General features: G+C 39.7%; 1 protein-coding gene across 4 annotated transcripts; it reads left to right on the top strand.

The window, feature by feature from the left end:
• The first annotated feature begins 217 nt into the window (after positions 1-217).
• ampd1 (adenosine monophosphate deaminase 1) lies at positions 218-19,656 on the top strand. 4 transcript variants are annotated; one of them, XM_008109861.3, is made up of 16 exons: positions 1,376-1,898; positions 4,667-4,678; positions 7,638-7,809; positions 8,505-8,670; positions 11,015-11,180; positions 11,641-11,860; positions 12,286-12,415; positions 13,471-13,665; positions 13,803-13,934; positions 14,055-14,218; positions 15,567-15,693; positions 16,132-16,295; positions 17,274-17,394; positions 17,834-18,007; positions 18,136-18,246; positions 19,343-19,656. In XM_008109861.3, exons 1-16 carry the CDS (start codon positions 1,877-1,879, stop codon positions 19,499-19,501), a joined length of 2,235 nt encoding a protein of 744 aa, XP_008108068.1. In that variant the 5' UTR covers positions 1,376-1,876; the 3' UTR covers positions 19,502-19,656. The 4 variants fall into 4 exon arrangements, with proteins under 4 accessions (XP_062834747.1, XP_008108068.1, XP_003220550.1 ...); XM_062978677.1 differs by lacking the exons at positions 1,376-1,898; positions 4,667-4,678 and adding an exon at positions 218-309; XM_003220502.4 differs by lacking the exon at positions 4,667-4,678 and having other exon boundaries at positions 1,383-1,898.
• The last annotated feature ends 557 nt before the right edge of the window (positions 19,657-20,213 follow it).

Here is a 20,213-nt window from a genome sequence, read left to right as displayed (position 1 = left end):
ACAAAAAACAAAAAACCACACAACCTACAACTCATTACTCTCAGTGGTGAAGTTTGCCCCTTGCAACCTGCAGTCTCTTTACCAGAGTTCTACAAGAAGCATTTCCATACATGTCTCTGAATGAAGGTTGTCCTCAGTCGCCTTCTTGTTTCCAGCCAAGAACGTGCGCCTTGTGTGAATAGCTCTGACCAAGCGGAAGTCCCTTGTTTGCTCTGTTGCCAGCAGTTTCGGCCGGAATTTCTTCTCAGTCAAAGAGCCAACAGCATCAGGATGCAACTCATGAAATGAGCAGGAGCCTATAGTTGCAAGGTAAGAAAAGATATGACATCTGCTGTTACAGATTTGTGATTCTGTATTTTCATGGAAAGCTAACATATAGACAAGGATCCGCGTGGATTACTTCTTCTGTTTAAAAAACAAAATATGATTTTGGAAAATGTTCTTAATCCAAGAAGTGAGCCAAAAAGCCTCAGAAAGTTCTATCAGCTCTTAGCCACACATTCTCTGCTCACCACGTTTCTGCTGACCCTACTCTTAGGGACCTTGTTGGCTAATTTGACCTTTTGGATAAAAGAGGGCACAAGGGCTCCAAAGACAAGTAACTGTCATAAAATCTGAAGGTCAGCCTTGGTTTCAATTGCAAGTTTAATACCAGTGACATTCAATACAGAAAGATTAGAAGCAAATGTAGCTTTTATACATAGCTGTAGTGTGCTAAGGGTCCCAAGTATTCAAAGGAGGGAATGCTAATGTTAATAAAACACACTTCTAGCCTGGAAGAGCATGATGAGCTTGGCTGCAGAACCTGGATAAATTAATAAGATATATTTTATTGCCTGGACGCTATCTGTTTTCAGGACTATACATCAGAAGTCAAAAAACATTGTAAGAAATTCAGACAAATTGAGTGAAGGGTCCTCATTTTTTGCTTCTAGCATAATTACCTGCACCGTTCACAGGATTTTGGAGAAACCAGATTGCAATGTCTTCCATGTTTTACAGTATCCTGTTTCCTCAATGTGTAGTTAACAAAGAATTGGACACCAAGTTGAGATAATTATATTGTAGGTGTCTTTGGGCAGGGTCTTTTGTTTCATGTGCAGTGCCTATCAGGTTCGGTTGAGTAACAAAATATCAACTATAGTACATTATATGTGGTGAAATCTTCTTTCCTATTAAATATCAGATAATACTTTATTAATAAGTAAAGAATCTACCTCTTATATTTGGTTTATGTTACTGCAATGCATGATTTCTATTTGCCATGTGTATCTTTGCTCTAAGGGAGTACAGTCTTCACCACTGTTCTGGCTCAATACAAGAAAGTACTGTTGGGATTTCCTTTTTTTGACTAGAATTCCCAGACTCGCTCAGGCAATAAAAAGCCATTTGCAATAGAATGTTACAAAAAATAACCTTTTAAAATGAATGCTAGAAGGGCTGATTTGGGAGGGATTCCATGCAGAATGGACCTGATCCAATGTGACACAAATTCAGGGTAACACATTCATTGACAAGGAGAGCTGTGTTAATCTGAGCACCATCCAAGAAACAAAGAGAGCTGCCAGTAGCTGCTGCCAAGTCAAGAACACCCAGGACTAGACACAATCCTGGCAACGCTGTCTCATTTGTGGGCGGACAAATGCCCCCCCCCCTCTCTCAACCCTAGCCTACAGCTTCACCTGTTACAACTTTGCCTGGCTGCTGCTTTAAATAGTCTCTTGCTTATCACTCCACTCCTTTTAAAGAAGGGGAGTAGGGTTACATGAACACAGATAAATAGTAAAATGTGTGTTGGCTGGCTCTGTAGCTTCACTCTCCCACTTGCCTGCTCTACAGTCAGTTTCTCAGGACTCTTCTGAGGGTGGTAGGAAAAATGCCACAAGTGAAAATGCCAGGTAGGTCTGTGCCACCACCGCAAAGTAATATCAGACTGATCTGGAGCCCTGAATATCCAGGCCCCCATCCTATTTATAACGAATCAGGACGTGGTAGCCAAATCTGGAGAAATAACTTCACAAGACAGCTCTTTATGGGTTTTTTGAGGTGGTAGAGAACCAAAAAGCAGTGCTGAGCAAGAAAAAGAGAACTTACATAATGGGCTGGCCAGACTGCTAGCTTTCCTAAATTAACTATCTGGGAAGAGTGTTAGCGAGGTGTCTGTTTTGCCATAGATGGGAAACACATGGAGTGGAACTCAGATCTGCAGAACTGCTCCCACCCTAATGTTAAACATGCATAAATCATAAAAAGTGTGCAGACACATCCCCAGACTTTGGTGTTTGCCAGATATGGGTATATTGATGGGATATTAACTTTTAATAGCTTCTTCAGATACGATTTGTGGCCAGGGAATTGCTATTTGGCTAGACTATTCAGTCATGCACAAAGGCTATTTCTGAAGGGGATGAGAAATGCCCTTTTTCCATTTCCAAAAGTCCTGAATAATTTTTCCAGAAAGATTACAGTGTTCCCTCACTACGCAGTTCGCTTTTTGCAGATTCGCTGTTTTGCGGTTTTTCAATAAGCTCTAAAAGAATATTATAAATCATAAAAAATTACAATTTACAGCCTAAGAAAGGGAGGAAGGAGAAGCCGAAGGGAGAGAAAAGGAGCCCAAGCAGCAACGGGAAGAGAAGGAGGCGATTTATCAACACATGATTGGTTGATAAAGACTTAAAATAGTGTAAAACTATTAAAATAATGTAAAAATATATGTGTCCCTACTTTGCGGATTTTAACTTATTGCAGGTGGTCTTGGAACCTAACCCCCGCAATAAGTGAGGGAACACTGTATATGCCAATGATAGAATAGTAGTGTGTGGTAAAGCATCTGGAAGAAGGTTTTTGAATTACATGCACTTTTTTGGTGCAAAAATGACAGCAATAATAAAAAGCTGCCTACATATTAAGAATAAATATCCAATCTGTCTATTTCCATTTATTTTTATGCTGACACAGTTATATTTTCTACTACACACCGCACCAATAAATAATATTTTACTGAATTTGCTAATTTTCTCTTTAATAATAATAATAATAATAATAAGTTTATTTATATCCCGCCTCCATCTCCCCCGAAGGGGACTCGGGGCGGCTTACAGCAAAATCAGATACAAAACAATGATAAAATAAAATATGAAACATCAAAGAACAATAATAAAAACCAAGAATAATATATACACAGCAGCCGAAAAAACACAACGCAGTATTAAAACATCGAATTAAAAACAACGAGGTTGCAATAGCAGATAAGCAAGGTGCAGTATCTTAAAAATTATTGCTAAAGCATTCACCTCCTGGTATAAAGGCACATTCAGTACTGAATAATAAAGAAATATGTATAGATCGTTAAATATTTATCTGCCATATGAATAGGTATTCTGCCATTCATTTAGTTTTTTTCATAATTTTCAAGAGAATGTTTGTAGTAATATCTTTGTTATTGCTTTGATGTGGATGTTGGATTTGTTTTTGGCTTGGGTGGCTTTGATTGTTTTGTTTTTTGTTAGCACCTTATGACATTGAATATTTGCCGCTGCCTGTTGTAAACTGCCCTGAGTCCCACAGGGAGATAGAGTGGGAGATAATAAAGTTGTAGTATTATTATTATTATTATTATTATTATTATTATTATTATTATTATTATTATTACTATTACTATTACAGTATTATTATTACAGTATTATGGTTGCAATAGTTTGCCCCGATTAAGGCAGTCAGTTAATATTAGCTACAACTCAGTTCTAGTGTACACTTTTATAAACTCTTTTTAAAAGGCGAAATCTGGAAAGTTTTGTTGCTGTAGTCTTTCTAATATGCAAAGGTTTGTTTCCTTTTTATTTTTAAAAAGCTTATAATGCAAAGCAAAGTTACACTGTAAGGTTCTCAGTTACGTGCCATGATGTTTTAAAACCACAGCAATATGGAATAAAGAGGTAAACAAGCAAGCAAGACATGAGATCAGATGAATCTGAGGACAGAATCACACATAAATTGTCAGTGAAGAATGAAAAGCTTAAAAGAGCCTCTATTTTCGGATGGTAAAGGGGCCAATTCAGTCCATCAACTGGAGATAATTATAGAGAGAAATTACTTACGTTAAACGTTATGCAGACTATTTGTATTGTCATTGTCACAGACACAGCCAAAATCTGCTCTACAATACTGTTGAAACATTCTACTTCAAATCTGGGACACAACTGGCATAGTATCTAAATATTTCACAATTATGCAAATTATTCAGATTTACATTCTAATTAAACAAATTATACAGATTATTTGTTTGATTTACTACCGCTAATGTTTCAACCTTCATACCATGTGGTGGCTGAAGAGAGGCCAAGAGCCACAGGCCTCTATCACCATTTTCCATGTATTCATAGATATATAAAAATAAAAACCATACAGATCAAAAAGAACTATTGCTTGTGGAAATCCCATGACATTTGACTGAAAAATTAAAAGGACTATATATCAAGAACTCTGGGGAAGGGGTTCCAAACAAGGTTTTGAAATGTTTCTCAGCTGTCTAAACATTTATCTAATGTAACTGGGCAAATACGACTTCATTACTCTGTGTAAATACAGACAACAGGTAAGCTCTTTATCAAGTATTTCACTTTGTGTTCTGATGACATTTTCTGTTTATTTTAATCTCAAACAGTGGAAAAGAAACGTGAGTATTTCTAGGCCTTTCTTGTGCCATCTGCTACTTTGTCAAGCAGTTGATAATGAGGTATCCACTACTAGACAAATGATCAGAGCAACCCAGAGATTGCCAATTTCTCAACAGCTTTTTCAAAGAGGATAAAAGCTTGCATGGGGCATGGCAGAAAGATCCTATAATGGGCCAGCATGTTAGGTGGCATCTATCTTCACAAGCTTGGGAGAAATCTTCCAAGACTTCTTGGTAATGCATCAAGGTGGCTTTTTTGTGGAAATTGTCTTGAATTTCCAAAGCAGGAGTGGAATGAAGACTAAAGCACCAACTATGTACAAATATCCAACAAATGTCCTGTTGTCTGGCAGTGTTTTCCTCTATCCCCATTGCTCGAAATTGGGCCATATATTGAGTTGCCCAAGAAGCATATCAACAAGGTAGGAAGCTACCTTTGGGTTGCTGTTAGATGGGGAAGTAAAGTATATGAGTGGCCCATCTAAATTCCTCCCAATGTCTACGTATCAGAATAAATTTAGGAAGCTCCTGGGAAGTGTGTTATTTGCTTATCTAGAAGTTTCTTTGAAGCTGAGATTGTCTTCTTTTCCCTTCCACACAGCTATTCTTGACTTTTCCTCATAAGAAAAATTGAGCCATTTTGGCCCTTCAGATAGTTTGGGCTTCAACTCCAGTGTACTAAACTGTTGGTTGCTGGTTTGGTTTGATAAGAGTTGTTGCCAAAAACCCCTGGAGAGCCAAAAATCCTCTAATTTTCCCTTAAAACTCCACAATGGCTACTTTATAGAGTGCATAATTAATCAATTCCAAGTCACTTGTTGGAGTTGGATCAGATACCACTGGCAGCTTTATTCAGTTGTGCCACTAAGCATAAAAGCTAGATTCCAACTCTAACAAAATCCTGAATTTCTGAAACCTTAACCAATGGGTAGCAGCCTGTATGGTGCCTTGGTAAAAAAAAGAACAATGGTGAATGGTTTAACTTTCTGGTGATAGGTTTGTTTTGATCCTGGACTCATGCATCTGACTTTGAGCTTCTGATGGGTTATTGCACAAGAGTGATACTGGACACTGGCAAAGGTTGCCTGGCCGAGAAATGGCTATCTTTCTTAGTTGCCTGGCAATTGATGGGTATAAGATGAGCATGGATTATTTTGTACAGTAGTTATTGTGTGCAAAAGATGTTGGTGCTGAGGGATCTGGGTTACTTCTCTTCCTTATGGAACTTAGACATAAATTTGTGGATGCTTTGAAAAAGTAGTGTGTTGCTATGCCGAGCTCAGAGCAAGATACCTTCAAATCTGGGTGAGTCTGAAGTCCATTCCGAGTTCTTTCCCCCTTATGCGCTGTTTGTCTGAGATGTGGCGTTGCATGCATCTGTCATTAGCATGAGCTCACGTTTTCTCATTCCATTGTCATTACATCTTGTGCCTATCCTGTGTCTTCCATATGCATCTCTCTGCTGCATTATATTACTGTCTTGTTTTCCTTCATGTCAGCTATGAAAATTGTTCTCCAGACAGAAGGTACTCCATCACCTCTATCATAATCATCATAGCAATAGCTGTAGCATTACATAAAATGATTCAGAGGATTTTTGTAATTCCTTTTCAACCCTCGAAGGCACCTAAATTCCCAGTTCTATGCATGCTTATTTAGGAATGAGTCCTACAGAATTTAGTGGAGATTTTCTCATGGATATGCATGCATAAGATCAAATTATCAATCTGTAAATATCCCATTCCAGAAACTGCTTTGATATCATCTGAGCAGAAGAATTTGTCCCACTACCATAGCCTGAAATGTTATGGAGTTGCCTTATTTTTAAAAGTCACAAGCCACTCTTTGGAAGTCTGATTCCATAACTATCTTTGAGCGTTCCAAAGGCTGAACATTTGGTTCTCTGAGGAGAAACAAATGTGATCTTTGCACTTTTCTCCATAACATTTTCACCACAAACCAAGTGGATTTATTTCATGGCAGAACTATGCTATCTGACACTAAAACACTAATGTCCAGAGAAGGGGTTAAGACAACTGTGAGGAATTGTACAGGTAATATAATTTTTTTCTGAGTAATCTTTCACCATCTTGTAGCCTAACCAACTATAGCATTGGTAGTTAGGTCCTATCTATGACCCCTTTCAGACTGCACACATTCTGCCATGTACATTATTGGGTGGAAAAGTGAAACCCATTGATGCCATGTACATTATTGGGTGGAAAGGTGAAACCCATCAATCTCAGTTTAATTGTCCTTACCATTGTTCTTATAACATAAGCTGTGTTTCAGAAAGACAGGCACAGACATTTTCAGGGCATGAAGAAATAGGCTTTCAAAATCTAGAAGAGGATATGATGTGATCATCCAAATACAGTAGTGTTGAACTGGAATTCCCAGCATTCTTCATCATTGTATATGTTGATCAGAGCTGCTGGGAGTTGCAGATCAGTAATACCCGGAGGTCCACACAATTGGAAACCTCATCTAGAGCAAGGAATACATATCTAAAAGATGCTTGCCACTTTTCATTTCCATTATCCATCTATTGAGTCATCCATCCATCTTTTGTTTGTCTTGTGTACTCCATCTCTTCTAATTTGAAGTAAATTATATAATGTCTAAAATCCTGGGGATCAAGTGCCAATCAAAATAGGTTCTTTTGAGGTATGTGATGAATCAATGACACGGCTCATTATATGCAAGCCTCATATTTTTATAGGCCTGTTGCCACACTCTCCCCTAGTTAAGTTTTCTCTTGAAGTTTAGTGCAGGTGAGTGTCCAGTTCATAGCATATGTGATCACTTATTTAGCCCTTCCAATTCTGTAATATGCTCAAAGACCACAAGAGCCTATACTCTGGGTGCATAAAAGCTGACATATTGAGTCATACATACAACCCAACCTTCCAGAATGATAATAAGACTGGACTGGTGATATACTCCCTTCTTCCAACAGAAACGGATGAAGCCATGCGCTCCTTTGCAGAGAAGGTCTTTGCTTCAGAGGTCAGAGAGGAAGGCCACCAGGAAATCTCTCCCTTTGATGCAGAAGAGATCTGCCCTATCTCAGACAAAGAAAATAAAGAGCACATGATCCAGGAGGAGACTGAAGGTGATGCTGGAAAACGGTGAGAACCATTACCTGATCCAATTTGGAATTATGTCAGTATATAACACTGGGAATGTTGTAGAAGGATGTATTCAATGCCTATTTATGAATACCAGGCAATTTCTAAACACCGGAAGGCACCCACACAGGTGTTAAATAGTTGGAGGATGTGGGTTGCCTAGACAGTAGCCTTAAATTGATTAACTGAAATCATAGTTTTTCATCGTCTTTTTTAAAAATGTGATCAAACACCTTTGCACATTTATATAATCACATTTCTATTATTTGTCCATGAAGGAATGGCACTAGTAGAATATTACTTTGTGGAAACAGGGATGGAAAAATCCCCATGTAATTACTGAAATGAGGTACCATCATCTTTGGAAACTATTGCTTGAATCTATCATTTCCAAAACTTTTCACATTTGTTATAGTATCCGTGCACAGCACTGTGGTACCTATTTCTCTGCAGAATGATTGATCCTTAACCCTCTCTCAAAATTGGTGTGCTTTGCTTCCATGTGGAAGTGGTTTTGAATACATAATGCAAAGTTCATGAAGAAGCCTCAGCATAATGCAGTTAAATGCTAGAAGTTAAAGGTAATCAAGTTCTAGAAATAATTCTGAATAAATGGTGCTATACAGATCCCATCTAGCAAAGCGTGCACCAAATGTGAAATTTTGTGACTTCCCTCTTTTTCTCATCCATTTTAGGAAGAAGAGGCTCTTGAGACTAAAAACCATTGCATTGGTTGTTCCTCTTATAGGAAAGTCTTCAACCAAATTGTCTACCTTGGATGAGGTTATGTCTACCAATACTTCATACCAAACCGTGCCCAAATTTCAACGTGTGCAGATTACAGGAGATTATGCTGCTGGGGTCAGTAATTAGAGATGTCACCATCTTCGGCCAGTTATTATCCTATCATGTTTTCCTTCTAACTAGAGACTTCCTAGATGATTCTAACATGGTACTCCTGCTAGTGACTTTTTAGTGAAAACAATGAAATGTCTTATTTGTGTTTGTAAGTGTCTAGATATGCTTCCATACAGGAGGCATGAAGTAGAGACATTTTTGGCCGAAACACACGACTTTTAAGATGTTAAAAAAGTAAAGTATGGGATGGATGTTTCCTTTCAAGGTCAAATGAAATGACAATTCAGCCCTGTATGCCTATACGTTGGCTACCCTACAGTAGAATGGCTATGTTGTTGTTACTGGATACTGTCAAGCTTTTCTGATTTATGGTGATCCTAAGGTGGAAATACATGAGGTTTTCTCAGCAAGATTGTCTTTGCCTTCTTCTAAGGCTGAAAAGGAGTGACAGCCCAAGGTCACCTGGTGAGTTTCCATGGCTGAGTATGCGTTCAAACCCTGTCTCCAGCACTCAAACCACTATATCATGTTGGCTCTTTTAAAGCCCTAAATAATGATACTGTTCAGTGAATGTGAGAGAAAATCTTCAGCCCACATTCTAAGCATCCTACCAGAGGTTCACAAAATGACATACTAAGAGGGAAGAATTTAGAAAACTTACTTTTTGAACACTTCTCAAAATCCCACAGCCAGCTGTGGGTTTCTAGGAGCTATAGTCCAAAAATTGACTCTTTCAATCTTTGATATCTAACAAGTCGTGTCATTTGTTACTGATTATGTAACAGTTAATATCTTTTTGGCGCCTGTTATACTTATTTAGCTGCCTATGCATGGCCGATCATGTTAGAAATGATGTGCTCTCTACCTTGAACAAAATATTGCAAATGTTGGAAACTATGATTTCTCTTTTTATGATGAAACATGTGCACAGAGAGCATTGCCTTGAGAAACGGTGATATGTACTAACTCTGCAAAACAAACAAAATGTCAAAAGCATATAAAATAGGCACAAAACCTGAACGTGTAAATAAAACCATGGGCACCAAGATTTCAACTTCCATGGCACATATGGGAGAGAGAAGAAGTTTATAATCTCTCCTATGACATACCCAAGTTGCTTAACCAATGGTTAACTGGGGCTCCACTTTCACTGACTTAACCTAAGCCCTTTAGAGAAATAAATCAAATCTTATGACGGATTTGCTGGATTAAGGGGTATTGATGAAACCGAAGCAGGATCGTTCTGGTGCTCAAAATAGTTCCAACAGTTGGGTCCTCCTGTCATGGCCCCCTGATCAACTTTCATTGCCAACCTCAGGCCATGAGACATCGGTAGAAACATCAGCGCAAGTATATACTCTGTCCCTCACTTGAATTATCTTGCTTCCTCGTGCCCTCAGACATATTACAGGTAACACCTGGGACATGCATGGTGAAATACAGCAGAATGTAGTGAAAATGGCCAACGCTATTAATGAGGTAGAATACACAGGCCAGAGCAATTTGCTTTTTCTTGAGTCTAATGGGGAGAGCAAGATTCCACCCAAACTCTCCTCCCACAGCCTGAATTAATTGAATGGCAAGCACACCGGAACACTTCTCTGCTTCTGCCTCTTGAACACAGTTTTCAGCAATTGAAATCAATCTGGAAGAAAGATGGAAGTGAGAGGAGGAAAAAGAAACTTGGGAATATTAAAGGCAGCTGAAAAGTGGGATGACAGAGAAGTGATCAGGCTTGTGTACTGTCGAATTGCAAAGTGTTGAGCCTGGAACTTGTAAAATGTTCTTTTGTTTGGACTGCAACTCCCAGTAGCAGAGCCACTGGTCCTGCTGGTTGAGGGGTTTGGGGAGCTGTCATTTTTAAAACAAAACTTTTCAAAGTCCTGTTTTTTTTTTCATTTTTCTTTTTCTTTTCTTTTAAAGTGCAGCAAAATTCCCATGCATGGCAGATCCACACTGTCCTTTATGAGTACTGTACATTGCTCAAGATGTTGCATCAGCCCAGGGCAATTGTGAACAAGAAAATAATAGATGGCAGCCAAAAGTCACCCTCCCTGCTTCTGCTCATGTTGATGGTGGTGGGAAAGTTGGATGTTGGATAGATTACAGTATAGTTTTAGGACGGAGTTCCTAATGTCTGCTAGCATTGGTTCTCCTTTATCCTCATAGCTGTTGCTATTCCTCCACTTCCCCAAATGAGGTCAGACAGGGTATTAATGTGCATAAGGATCTAACATTACCCTGCAATGGTTTTCAGTATATAGATTTTTGATTTTTGAATTCATGTGTCTTTATTCTCACCCTCTCAGCTCTGTGGAGCTAATAATTCTATCAAATTCCTCTACAGGTGACAGTGGAGGACTTTGAAATAGTCTGCAGTGGCCTATACCGTGCCCTATGCATACGAGAGAAGTATATGCAGAAGTCCTTCCAGCGTTTCCCCAAGACACCCTCCCAGTTCCTGCGCACTATTGAGAATGAGACATGGAAACCCAATGATGATCTGTGGCCAGGTAACCATAAACACAGGCCGTGCAAACCGAACATAATGGCAACAGTGGGTGAAAAATGGCTTTGGACATCCAGCTTGTCCCAAATATAAGTGCTTGCCCAGTAGAATGCTAGGCATTTGTGATGAACTAGATACCACTGTATGTAGGGAATTATCTGCTACTTCATTAAGAACATGCCTGGGAAGAACTGAGGATGGAGGACACATTGGAGCCAGTCACAGTGAGAAGGTGTTTGTCCTAAAGCTAGACTCAGGCATAGTGGAGGACAACTTAGCAAATGGAGTTGTAGAGATGAAGTTGGAGATCTATGATCAGATCTCATCCCTTTGTATATATTTCTAACAGTTTCTCAGAGAAGTAGATTGTTATTCTCTTGGACAAACAAGTGTAATAAAAGCCTATTGTAAACCCTAAACTCCTTGCCTTGTCTGTACCCTGGGTGTTTTTTTGTTGATTGCAGTGTTTAACCCAGCTGTGAAACATGGTGAAGATCCTTTCCGGTCTGACAATCTCCCTGAGAATTTGGGCTACCACGTGCAAATGAAGGATGGTGTGGTGTACATCTATGCTGATAAAGCAGCCGCTGCCAGGGGTGAGCCCAAGGACCTGCCCTATCCTAACCTGGAGGTCTTCATTGATGACATGAACTTCCTGCTGGCCCTTATAGCTCAGGGGCCCGTGTAAGTGTCCTAGAGAGCCTCACCTGTGGCATGGCCCATCCATACAGAAATGGCCTATCCACATAGAAACTTGGCTGGCTTAAGAGATTTTGATGCCTCAAGCAGAAAATCCAAAGAGCATTCACTCTTCAATGTTTTAAAAACCATGAAACATATGCTGCATTAGCAGTCATATCCACCCAGCATAAAACTGAAGCAAAAGTTAAGCTATCCCAGGGCAATATGTATATATCCCAACTACAAAGAGTTGTATTGTTTCTGGTCACCCTGGAATCTGACCTATATTCAGCTGCCATATGATAGCAGCAACCATAATACTGGTTGACAGATGTCCATTGCATTTGCAGGCACTGTTGCTGGTAGTGAAGTATTTCTTATTCTGTATGAGACTTATGAGAATTATGTAATTTCTCTTAATTTTATAGTAAAACTTATGCACACCGACGCCTTAAATTCCTTTCCTCCAAGTTCTGTGTGCACGAGATGCTGAATGAGATGGAAGAATTGAAAGAGCTGAAGAAGAACCCCCATCGGGACTTCTATAATTGTCGGAAGGTAAGGCATCAGTAGTAAGCATTAATCCTGAGATTAAAATGCATAGTGATGTCTTGTCATCTTGAGAACTAGAAGAGAACATGTCCTGTTACAAGTCTCTGTGGACAGGAGAATAGCAGCAAAAAGAAGAACCATAGACTAGAGGGTGAATGAGCAACATGCATGCAGCCTCATGCCCAATACCCTGTTTCCCCTAAAATAAGACATCCCCAGAAAATAAGACCTAGTAGAGGTTTTGCTGAATTGCTAAATATAAGGCCTCCCCCGAAAGTAAGACCTAGCAAAGTTTTTGTTTGGAAGCATGCACGCCAAATAGAACAACAGAGCATGCAGGATTGGTAAATGTATGTACTGTAAAGTGTTGTACATGGAAATATTGGTAGTAACAAGAAATTCTTGATAGGATTCACAGTTTGTCTGGTTATGCTGGTTTATGATGACAACTACTGTACAGTATATAAAATATGTTCATTTTTTTGTTCAACAATAAATGTGAATTCTTCTTCATGGAAAAATAAGACATCCCCTGAAAATAAGACCTAGAGCATCTTTGGGAGCAAAAATTAATATAAGACACTGTCTTATTTTCGGGGAAACACGGTAGCACCTTAAGCACAGTGTGACTGAGCTGAATATTTCCATTCTGCATCTGGCAAAAATGCCCAACTGGATTTATATGGAAACTTATACATAAGACACCAATGGCCATGATTTTTAAAGAAAATGTATCTGATGCAACCACCTAATGATGAACAAGGGAGACATTAACACACTGAGCCCAGTGTGGCTTATGCCATTAAGTATTTCAAAAATTAGGTAAAGTGCCTCGCTACTTCAGATATCCCACATATATCCCTCAGTGACTTCATGTATAAACTGCCTCCATCCTTTCCATCCCTCACATAATTTCAAATCCATTACAATACATGATTCTCTAAAGATTTTTACAGTGATTTAAAACTCAAAATTCAACATCAGAATCTTCTGCAGTATAAATCTTGTCATGGGTTGTTGGGGAGGGAGCTGTTTGGAGTAATCACTGCCTTCTCCAACAGGTCGACACGCACATCCATGCTGCCGCTTGCATGAACCAGAAGCACCTGCTGCGATTCATTAAGAAGTCATTCCGGGTTGATACTGAAAGGGTGGTGTACAAATCCAAGGACCGGTCATTAACACTGAAGCAGCTCTTTGAACACCTCAAACTGGACCCCTATGACCTGACAGTGGACTCACTTGATGTTCATGCAGTGAGTATCATTTTTTCTTCTTCTCATGCTTTCTCTTTTTGTTGGAAGTGTATAGTTATTCTGCCAGTCTCTGTATTCAACCAATCTTCTTTTCTGTGTGTACATCATCATTATAATTATGCTTCTTCCTAACACAGGGCCGCCAGACCTTCCAGCGCTTTGACAAGTTCAATGCCAAGTATAACCCTGTGGGAGCCAGTGAGCTACGTGATCTCTATCTGAAGACTGAAAATGCCATCAATGGTGAATATTTTGCTACCATCATCAAGGTTAGACAATATGGTATGCAAGAGTTTGTGTCTGTGTGGCTGGTATTTGAGGGCAAGGTCAGTTTCTGGAGGGAGACTATGCATGCACATGTTATTCCCTTCCCCTTTGTTTTCTCCTAGGAGGTTGGCTCAGACCTGGAAGATGCCAAATACCAGTATGCAGAGCCACGATTGTCCATCTATGGGCGTTCGCCAGAAGAGTGGCCCAAATTAGCCAAATGGTTCAATGAACACCGCGTTTATTCACCCAACATGAAATGGATGATCCAGGTGCCCAGAATCTAGTAAGTATCACAGGAAGAGTGGAGATGGCACTTACAAATAGCATATTAAAATACTTGGTCTAGTTAGCTGTTGTGAATTTCAGTAGCTTGTTATTGAGATTCTGTGATAAGTTCAACAAGTTCACAAAGCAGTTTACAAGTAATTAAAATATACAAACAGTGTATATATGGGTGACATTGGTGTGTTACACATCTTCTTGGTGGATTGTTTTGTCACACTCAGTTGTGATCAAGAAACATTAAATTACTGTTATATTACTAACAACAACATGATTAAATCCTACCTTCCCTATCTCCCTACTATACATGACAACAATTAACAAAAATGCTGGAAAAAAGAAGCAGACATGATTATGCAAATGAAGAAATAAAGTTGTGTGAGTTAGTTATAGCTCTGACCCATGAGCAGATTGGCGTTCAATCTCAGAATCCCCCAGCCAACATGGCCATTAGCAGGGGGATTCTAGGAGTTGTAATCTAAAAGATAACTTTCCCAAACTCTAGAAATACTGAAAAGTGATTACTTGAGACAGACAGGGTGGTTTCTATATAGTTTCTTTCATTTCTCATTGAAATAGCCTCATCTGGGAACATAATGGAAGAAAAGCTGGAAGATTGAGTAGCAAAAATACAAAAGTAATTACAGACTCATAGCTATAGAACTTCACCATTTGCAACAATCACACAACATGTTTTGGAAATAAGCAAGCCCAGACATTTTGATTAAACTTGCAAAGGGGCTGTGAGCCCTTATAAGGGCTTACAGCTATCAAACTCCTAGCCTTACATGGATTTCACTATGTAATACGGTAGCACCTACAAGATGTTTTGTAAGTTTCCTTTGCATTGCTTTCCCAGACCCAGGGAGCATGCGCCACTGGCAGCTAAGCGCAGCTCCTGAAAGTGTTCTCTTTTGCCCACCGGTTGTCCATTCGCTCACCAATTGCCCTGTTGCTTGTCACATTACCATATCTGCTGGCTCACAAAAGCTCTCCCAACACCCAAGTATTACTAATTTCCTTCTTCTTTGGTTCTTCCTCTTCAGACTTGCCCCAGTGAAGTCTTTAGTAGACTGAAGAGGGAGCATTAGGAGCCTGGCTTATATATATATACCGCCATCTCCAACCAGAAGTAGACCGTCACCTAGTTCCATCTGGTGCCAGCCACCAGTCAGTTATGCTACCTGAAATTCTGCTTTCCATTTTGTAGTCTATTTGATTTCTACATTGGTCATCAGGCGATGTCCATATATGCACTCTACTTACATTTTCTTTCTTCCAATTGTTTTATATTGTTGATGCGAAAGCTGTGCTGACACAGTTTTGTTTCTTTTGCTTCCTTTCCTCAGTGATGTGTTCAGGAAGCAGAACTTTCTGCCTCATTTTGGGCAGATGCTGGAGAACATTTTTGTCCCAGTGTTTCAGGCAACAGTCAACCCACAGGACAATAAAGATCTGAGTGTTTTTCTACGTCATGTGAGTATTGCTGCTATAGAGACAGTGAGGCAGATGACCCAAGCCTGAAGTTAATGTTAAAAAACAGGATAAAGCCTTTGAAAATGAACTAGGACAGCAACAGAAAGTCAATCAGGCTCAATGTGAGTGCACAGCAGCAGCATCTAGATCTGATCTGGCCAATGGGGAAAAGCCATAATTTTGCTGTTGCTGCTGTTGTTACATAATTAAAAATAGACGCCTTCAATAACCAGCTGTCAGCAACACTGAGATTTATCAATATATCTCAATCTACCTTATGCTTACCTGTGTTGTATAAGTAGATTCCAGCCTCAGCATTCAGCCATAATTTTAACTTAAAGCTTAGGTTATGGAAGTAAAGAACTCCTTAGGTTTGGATTGTTGTTTGGTGAGGATCTGGAATCAGAATTTCACAGATCAGCTGTACAATTTTTGCAGATTACTGGTTTTGACAGCGTAGATGATGAATCCAAACACAGTGGGCACATGTTTTGTACCAAGAGCCCCAAGCCCGATGAGTGGAGCCATGAGAAGAATCCATCCTACACGTATTATCTGTATTACATGTATGCTAACATCATGGTGCTCAATAACCTTCGACGGTAAGTCTCTGTTTGGGCTGTGGCATTGCTTTGTGATACTCTTAATATTCTAAGCTTTGGTTAGAAATATCTCTCCTATGTCTATGGAGTCTGACCAGACCTTCCAGTAACCCCAACAAGAGCATCTTCAATTTCTAGAACTTGTTTGTTTGATCCCTTTCCCCTGTTAATCTGAGCCCTTGGAGGCATCTTTCGAGGTTTTGCTAGATTAATAGCATTGCCTGGCAGAAGAAATGATTTGAAATAATAAGGTCAATGCTCACCCTTCTGATATTTTTATGTTTTCCACCATTTGGGTTGTTATACACTAGACATGTCCACGTAAGGGTCTGTCTGCACTGTAGAATTAATGCAGTTTGACAACACTTTAGCTGTCATGGCTCTAAATATCCATTTCCAGAAACTATTTTATCTTTTTAAAGAATGTTACTGGGATTTAGCATGCCTAGTGGTTCGGAATGATGGTAGAAGTTGTACTATAAAATATCTGGAAGGTACCAGTTTGCCTACTTTTAATGTAAACTCACACTCGATGTTTATTGGTTTAAATACAGTCTTGAAATCCTTCTATATGTCTTGTTGTTCTACTGTTAATGCCACTTTAAAATGAAAGTAGGGTGCTTCCAGACCAGACTTTTTGTCCTGCAGTCCTTCTGCATCATTCATGGAATTGTGTTGGCATCACCCGCCACTTACAAACTGTCTATATTTCCCCATTTGGACTAGCTGAACAGTGCCTTTTTATTGGTACTGCTAAAAGTCCTTAGTCTTGAAGTACCCACAAATCTAGTAAAGTCTCATCTGCACAAACCTCAAAGGTGCAACTAAGCATTCTCCTTTTTATTTTGGTGAATCCCTTGTAAATATAGTCAAGGTTCTATGAAACCCAGCATGATACCAGCATATTGGGTCTCTGCAAAGAAGCATCCTTCTGGGATACACAAGAGTAAATACTAAAGACAGTCTTGTCACTTTCAGGGAACGTGGCATGAACACCTTCCTCTTTCGTCCTCATTGTGGAGAAGCAGGTGCTATCACCCACCTGATGGCTGCCTTCATGACTGCAGATAACATCTCTCATGGATTGAACCTGAAGAAGGTGAGCTGCAGCACACATATTGTACATGTTCCTTAGATGACCATGGCTTCCTTTTCTGTTCGATGTTCATGGTCCACTGGAGACCTTGCATAGAGAAGCTTAATGCTTCACCACAGCCCCAAAGAAAATAAGTCCTAAATACTTAAACCATCTTCTGAGGTTGTAAATAATGAACCATCCAGTCCTTTTACATCCCAAATGATGGGAGAACTTGACATAGCCTCTTCCATGGAGAATTTGTGTTTCCTTAGGGTTAAGATCCCACTATGGATGTTTGAATGGGGATGTAGCTGGGAAGGTCAGTCCTTTGTACCTTCAGGCGATGCAGAGCAATGACTAATGAATGGTTCAAGCCAAATTGCTGAACTCTGAGAATATTCTCTGGAAAGTATTAGAGGTTGTTCTGCCTGGACCTAATTCTTTCTGTTTCCCTTTGCAGACTCCTGTGTTACAGTATCTGTACTTCCTAGCCCAGATTCCCATTGCCATGTCCCCACTCAGCAACAACAGTCTCTTCCTTGAATATGCCAAGAACCCACTTCTCGATTTCCATCAGAAGGGACTGATGGTGTCACTTTCCACTGATGATCCAATGCAATTCCACTACACCAAGGTAAGAAGTTGGATGTTTTCCCCAGGGTAGATATTTGCTCTGAAACATGTAAGGGAAGTTGGCACAGGGGTTGTTGCAGCTTTTGCAATTGTCTTATTATTGTGCTTCACTTTGATTTCATTCCCTAGGAACCTCTCATGGAAGAGTATGCCATTGCTGCCCAGGTCTTCAAACTTAGCACCTGTGACATGTGTGAGATCGCACGTAATAGTGTCCTCCAAAGCGGTCTTTCTCATGAGGTACGATGTCCACCTAGAAATAACTTTAATGAGTCATTAATGGGGATACAGTATCTTTGAAAGTTTTTAGAAACTAGAGCTAGTAGAAAATAGAGCAGCTAAATTTGTATTTGGTGAACAATCTAAAATGAATCCAAAGTGCTGGCTTTGACCTACAAAGCCCTAAAACAGTTTGGGCTAAGATTTCTGAAAACTATCTCCTTCTGTATGAGTTTACCTGTATCTTGCAAATTTCAACAGAGATCCCACTGCAAGTCCCACTATCCTGAGAGTTTTGATGGGCAGGTGAGAGAGGACATTTTGTGTAAAACCAGACTTAAATATAAATGGTACTCCCAAAGAACTCAGTCTGGCTCCATTCTTTCTGCGTTTCCAACAGGCCGCCACAAGTGTATTATTTGGTCAGACCTTTGGTGGAGGTGGTTGTTGTTGTTATTATTATTATTTGTTTTTTAAAGATTTGTTTACAGTACATCCACATATTATGTCAGCTCACTGAACATGGTTTCAGTTATAAACAAAGAGCTTTGAATACCATAGAATTCCATTGGAAGACTTACAAATGTCTAGAGAAGTATTCTCTCAAGGTCTCCAGCATGATTCTATGGTCAACTTCTGCTGAAGTTTTGCCAGAATTTAACCACAGGATTGTGTTCGGAGAGCTAGAGAGGGCCCTTATCTAGCCAATACCATCTATAGTTCCTCCAATGGCATACTTCAGGCGGAAGCCCAAAACATCGTTCATATTCATATTACATAATAAAAGTAGGGTTCCAGATTATATGAGAAAATTGTATTATACGAATTGATCCCTCACATAATGCACAAGGCTAGTGTTTATTCTAATTTGTATTCATCATTTTGGAGAGCACTGTTTAGCAGAAAGGTAATGTATAAACACAATGAATAAAATTAATTGTTTAACTGTTTGACTACCTGGTATTGGGCTAAGTGGCTGGGGATGTGCCAAGGGTTTGAGGGCAAGAGATTGGAGAGGAATGAAGGAGGGGGAGGAACTATGGGATGCTCCTTTTCTTAACTTGTGGAGTCAAAGTGGCAAAAGGGATGAAAGTGATGCATTGTCTTGCTTCTGCAGGAAAAGCTCCATATGTTGGGAAAGACTTACCAAGAGGAGGGGCCACAGGGGAATGACATCCGCAAGACTAACGTGGCTCAGATCCGCATGGCCTACCGCTACGAGACGTGGTGCTATGAGCTCAACCTTATCGCCGAAGGGCTGAAAACCACTGAATAGGAAGCTCAGTGCAGCAGCTTATTATGTCAGAGAAGGTCTCAAAATGAAGAAATAACCATGCTGTTCAAGTTGGGACAATTAAAGGAGTGGGGAAAACTGGGGTTAGAGTCCTACATGGTTTCCTCCAGAAAATATACATCTGTTGAAAAGAAAAATTGTGTGTGTGGTGTGTTTAATAAGGTGTTTGTTCTTCTCTCTTCTTCAAGCAGAGGTTTATCTAGGTAAAAGTTCCTAGCTCATCTCTTCTTGTGAATCTAGTAGAGATGCTCATCTGAAAAAGAACCTAAAAACCTTGTTCCTGTCGTGCATGACTTGTTTTTTTTTAATGCTTTTGTAACAACTAATCTTCAATTATATGCAGGCCTCTATATTTTCCCAGAATGGTGGATTCTTTATATCCTTTAGGCAAGAAATTTAGGAGGAAGGGGGCATCTACTCTGTTGAATTAATGCAATTTGACACCATTTTAATTGCCATGGAGAAATGCTATGGGGGAGGGGGTTGCAATTTTACAAAGTCTTCAAGTTTCTCTACCAAATTGTGCTGCTGCCCCGCTAAACTACAACTCCCACAATTCCATAGTATTGAGCCATGGTAATGTAATTGGTGTCAGGCTGCGCTGTAGATGTACCCAGAATGAATTTGTAGATTTTTCCTTTGAAGAGATGGGTTAGAGATCATCTGTACAGGCAAACGTGTGCTATTGACTCAG

Source organism: Anolis carolinensis, chromosome 4, assembly GCF_035594765.1.
Source record: "Anolis carolinensis isolate JA03-04 chromosome 4, rAnoCar3.1.pri, whole genome shotgun sequence".
Classification (NCBI taxonomy): Eukaryota; Metazoa; Chordata; class Lepidosauria; order Squamata; family Dactyloidae; genus Anolis; species Anolis carolinensis.
This window is presented reverse-complemented; position numbering and strand designations above follow the sequence as displayed.

Bases quoted from the DNA above. Each gene is read 5' to 3' on its own strand.
- ampd1 (XM_062978676.1), top strand. From the start codon at position 7,511: ATGCTCAAAGACCACAAGAGCCTATACTCTGGGTGCATAAAAGCTGAC. The intron at 13,935-14,054 runs GTTAGACAATAT...GTTTTCTCCTAG, and splicing joins ATTTTGCTACCATCATCAAG to GAGGTTGGCTCAGACCTGGA. The intron at 16,296-17,273 runs GTAAGTCTCTGT...TGTCACTTTCAG, and splicing joins GTGCTCAATAACCTTCGACG to GGAACGTGGCATGAACACCT.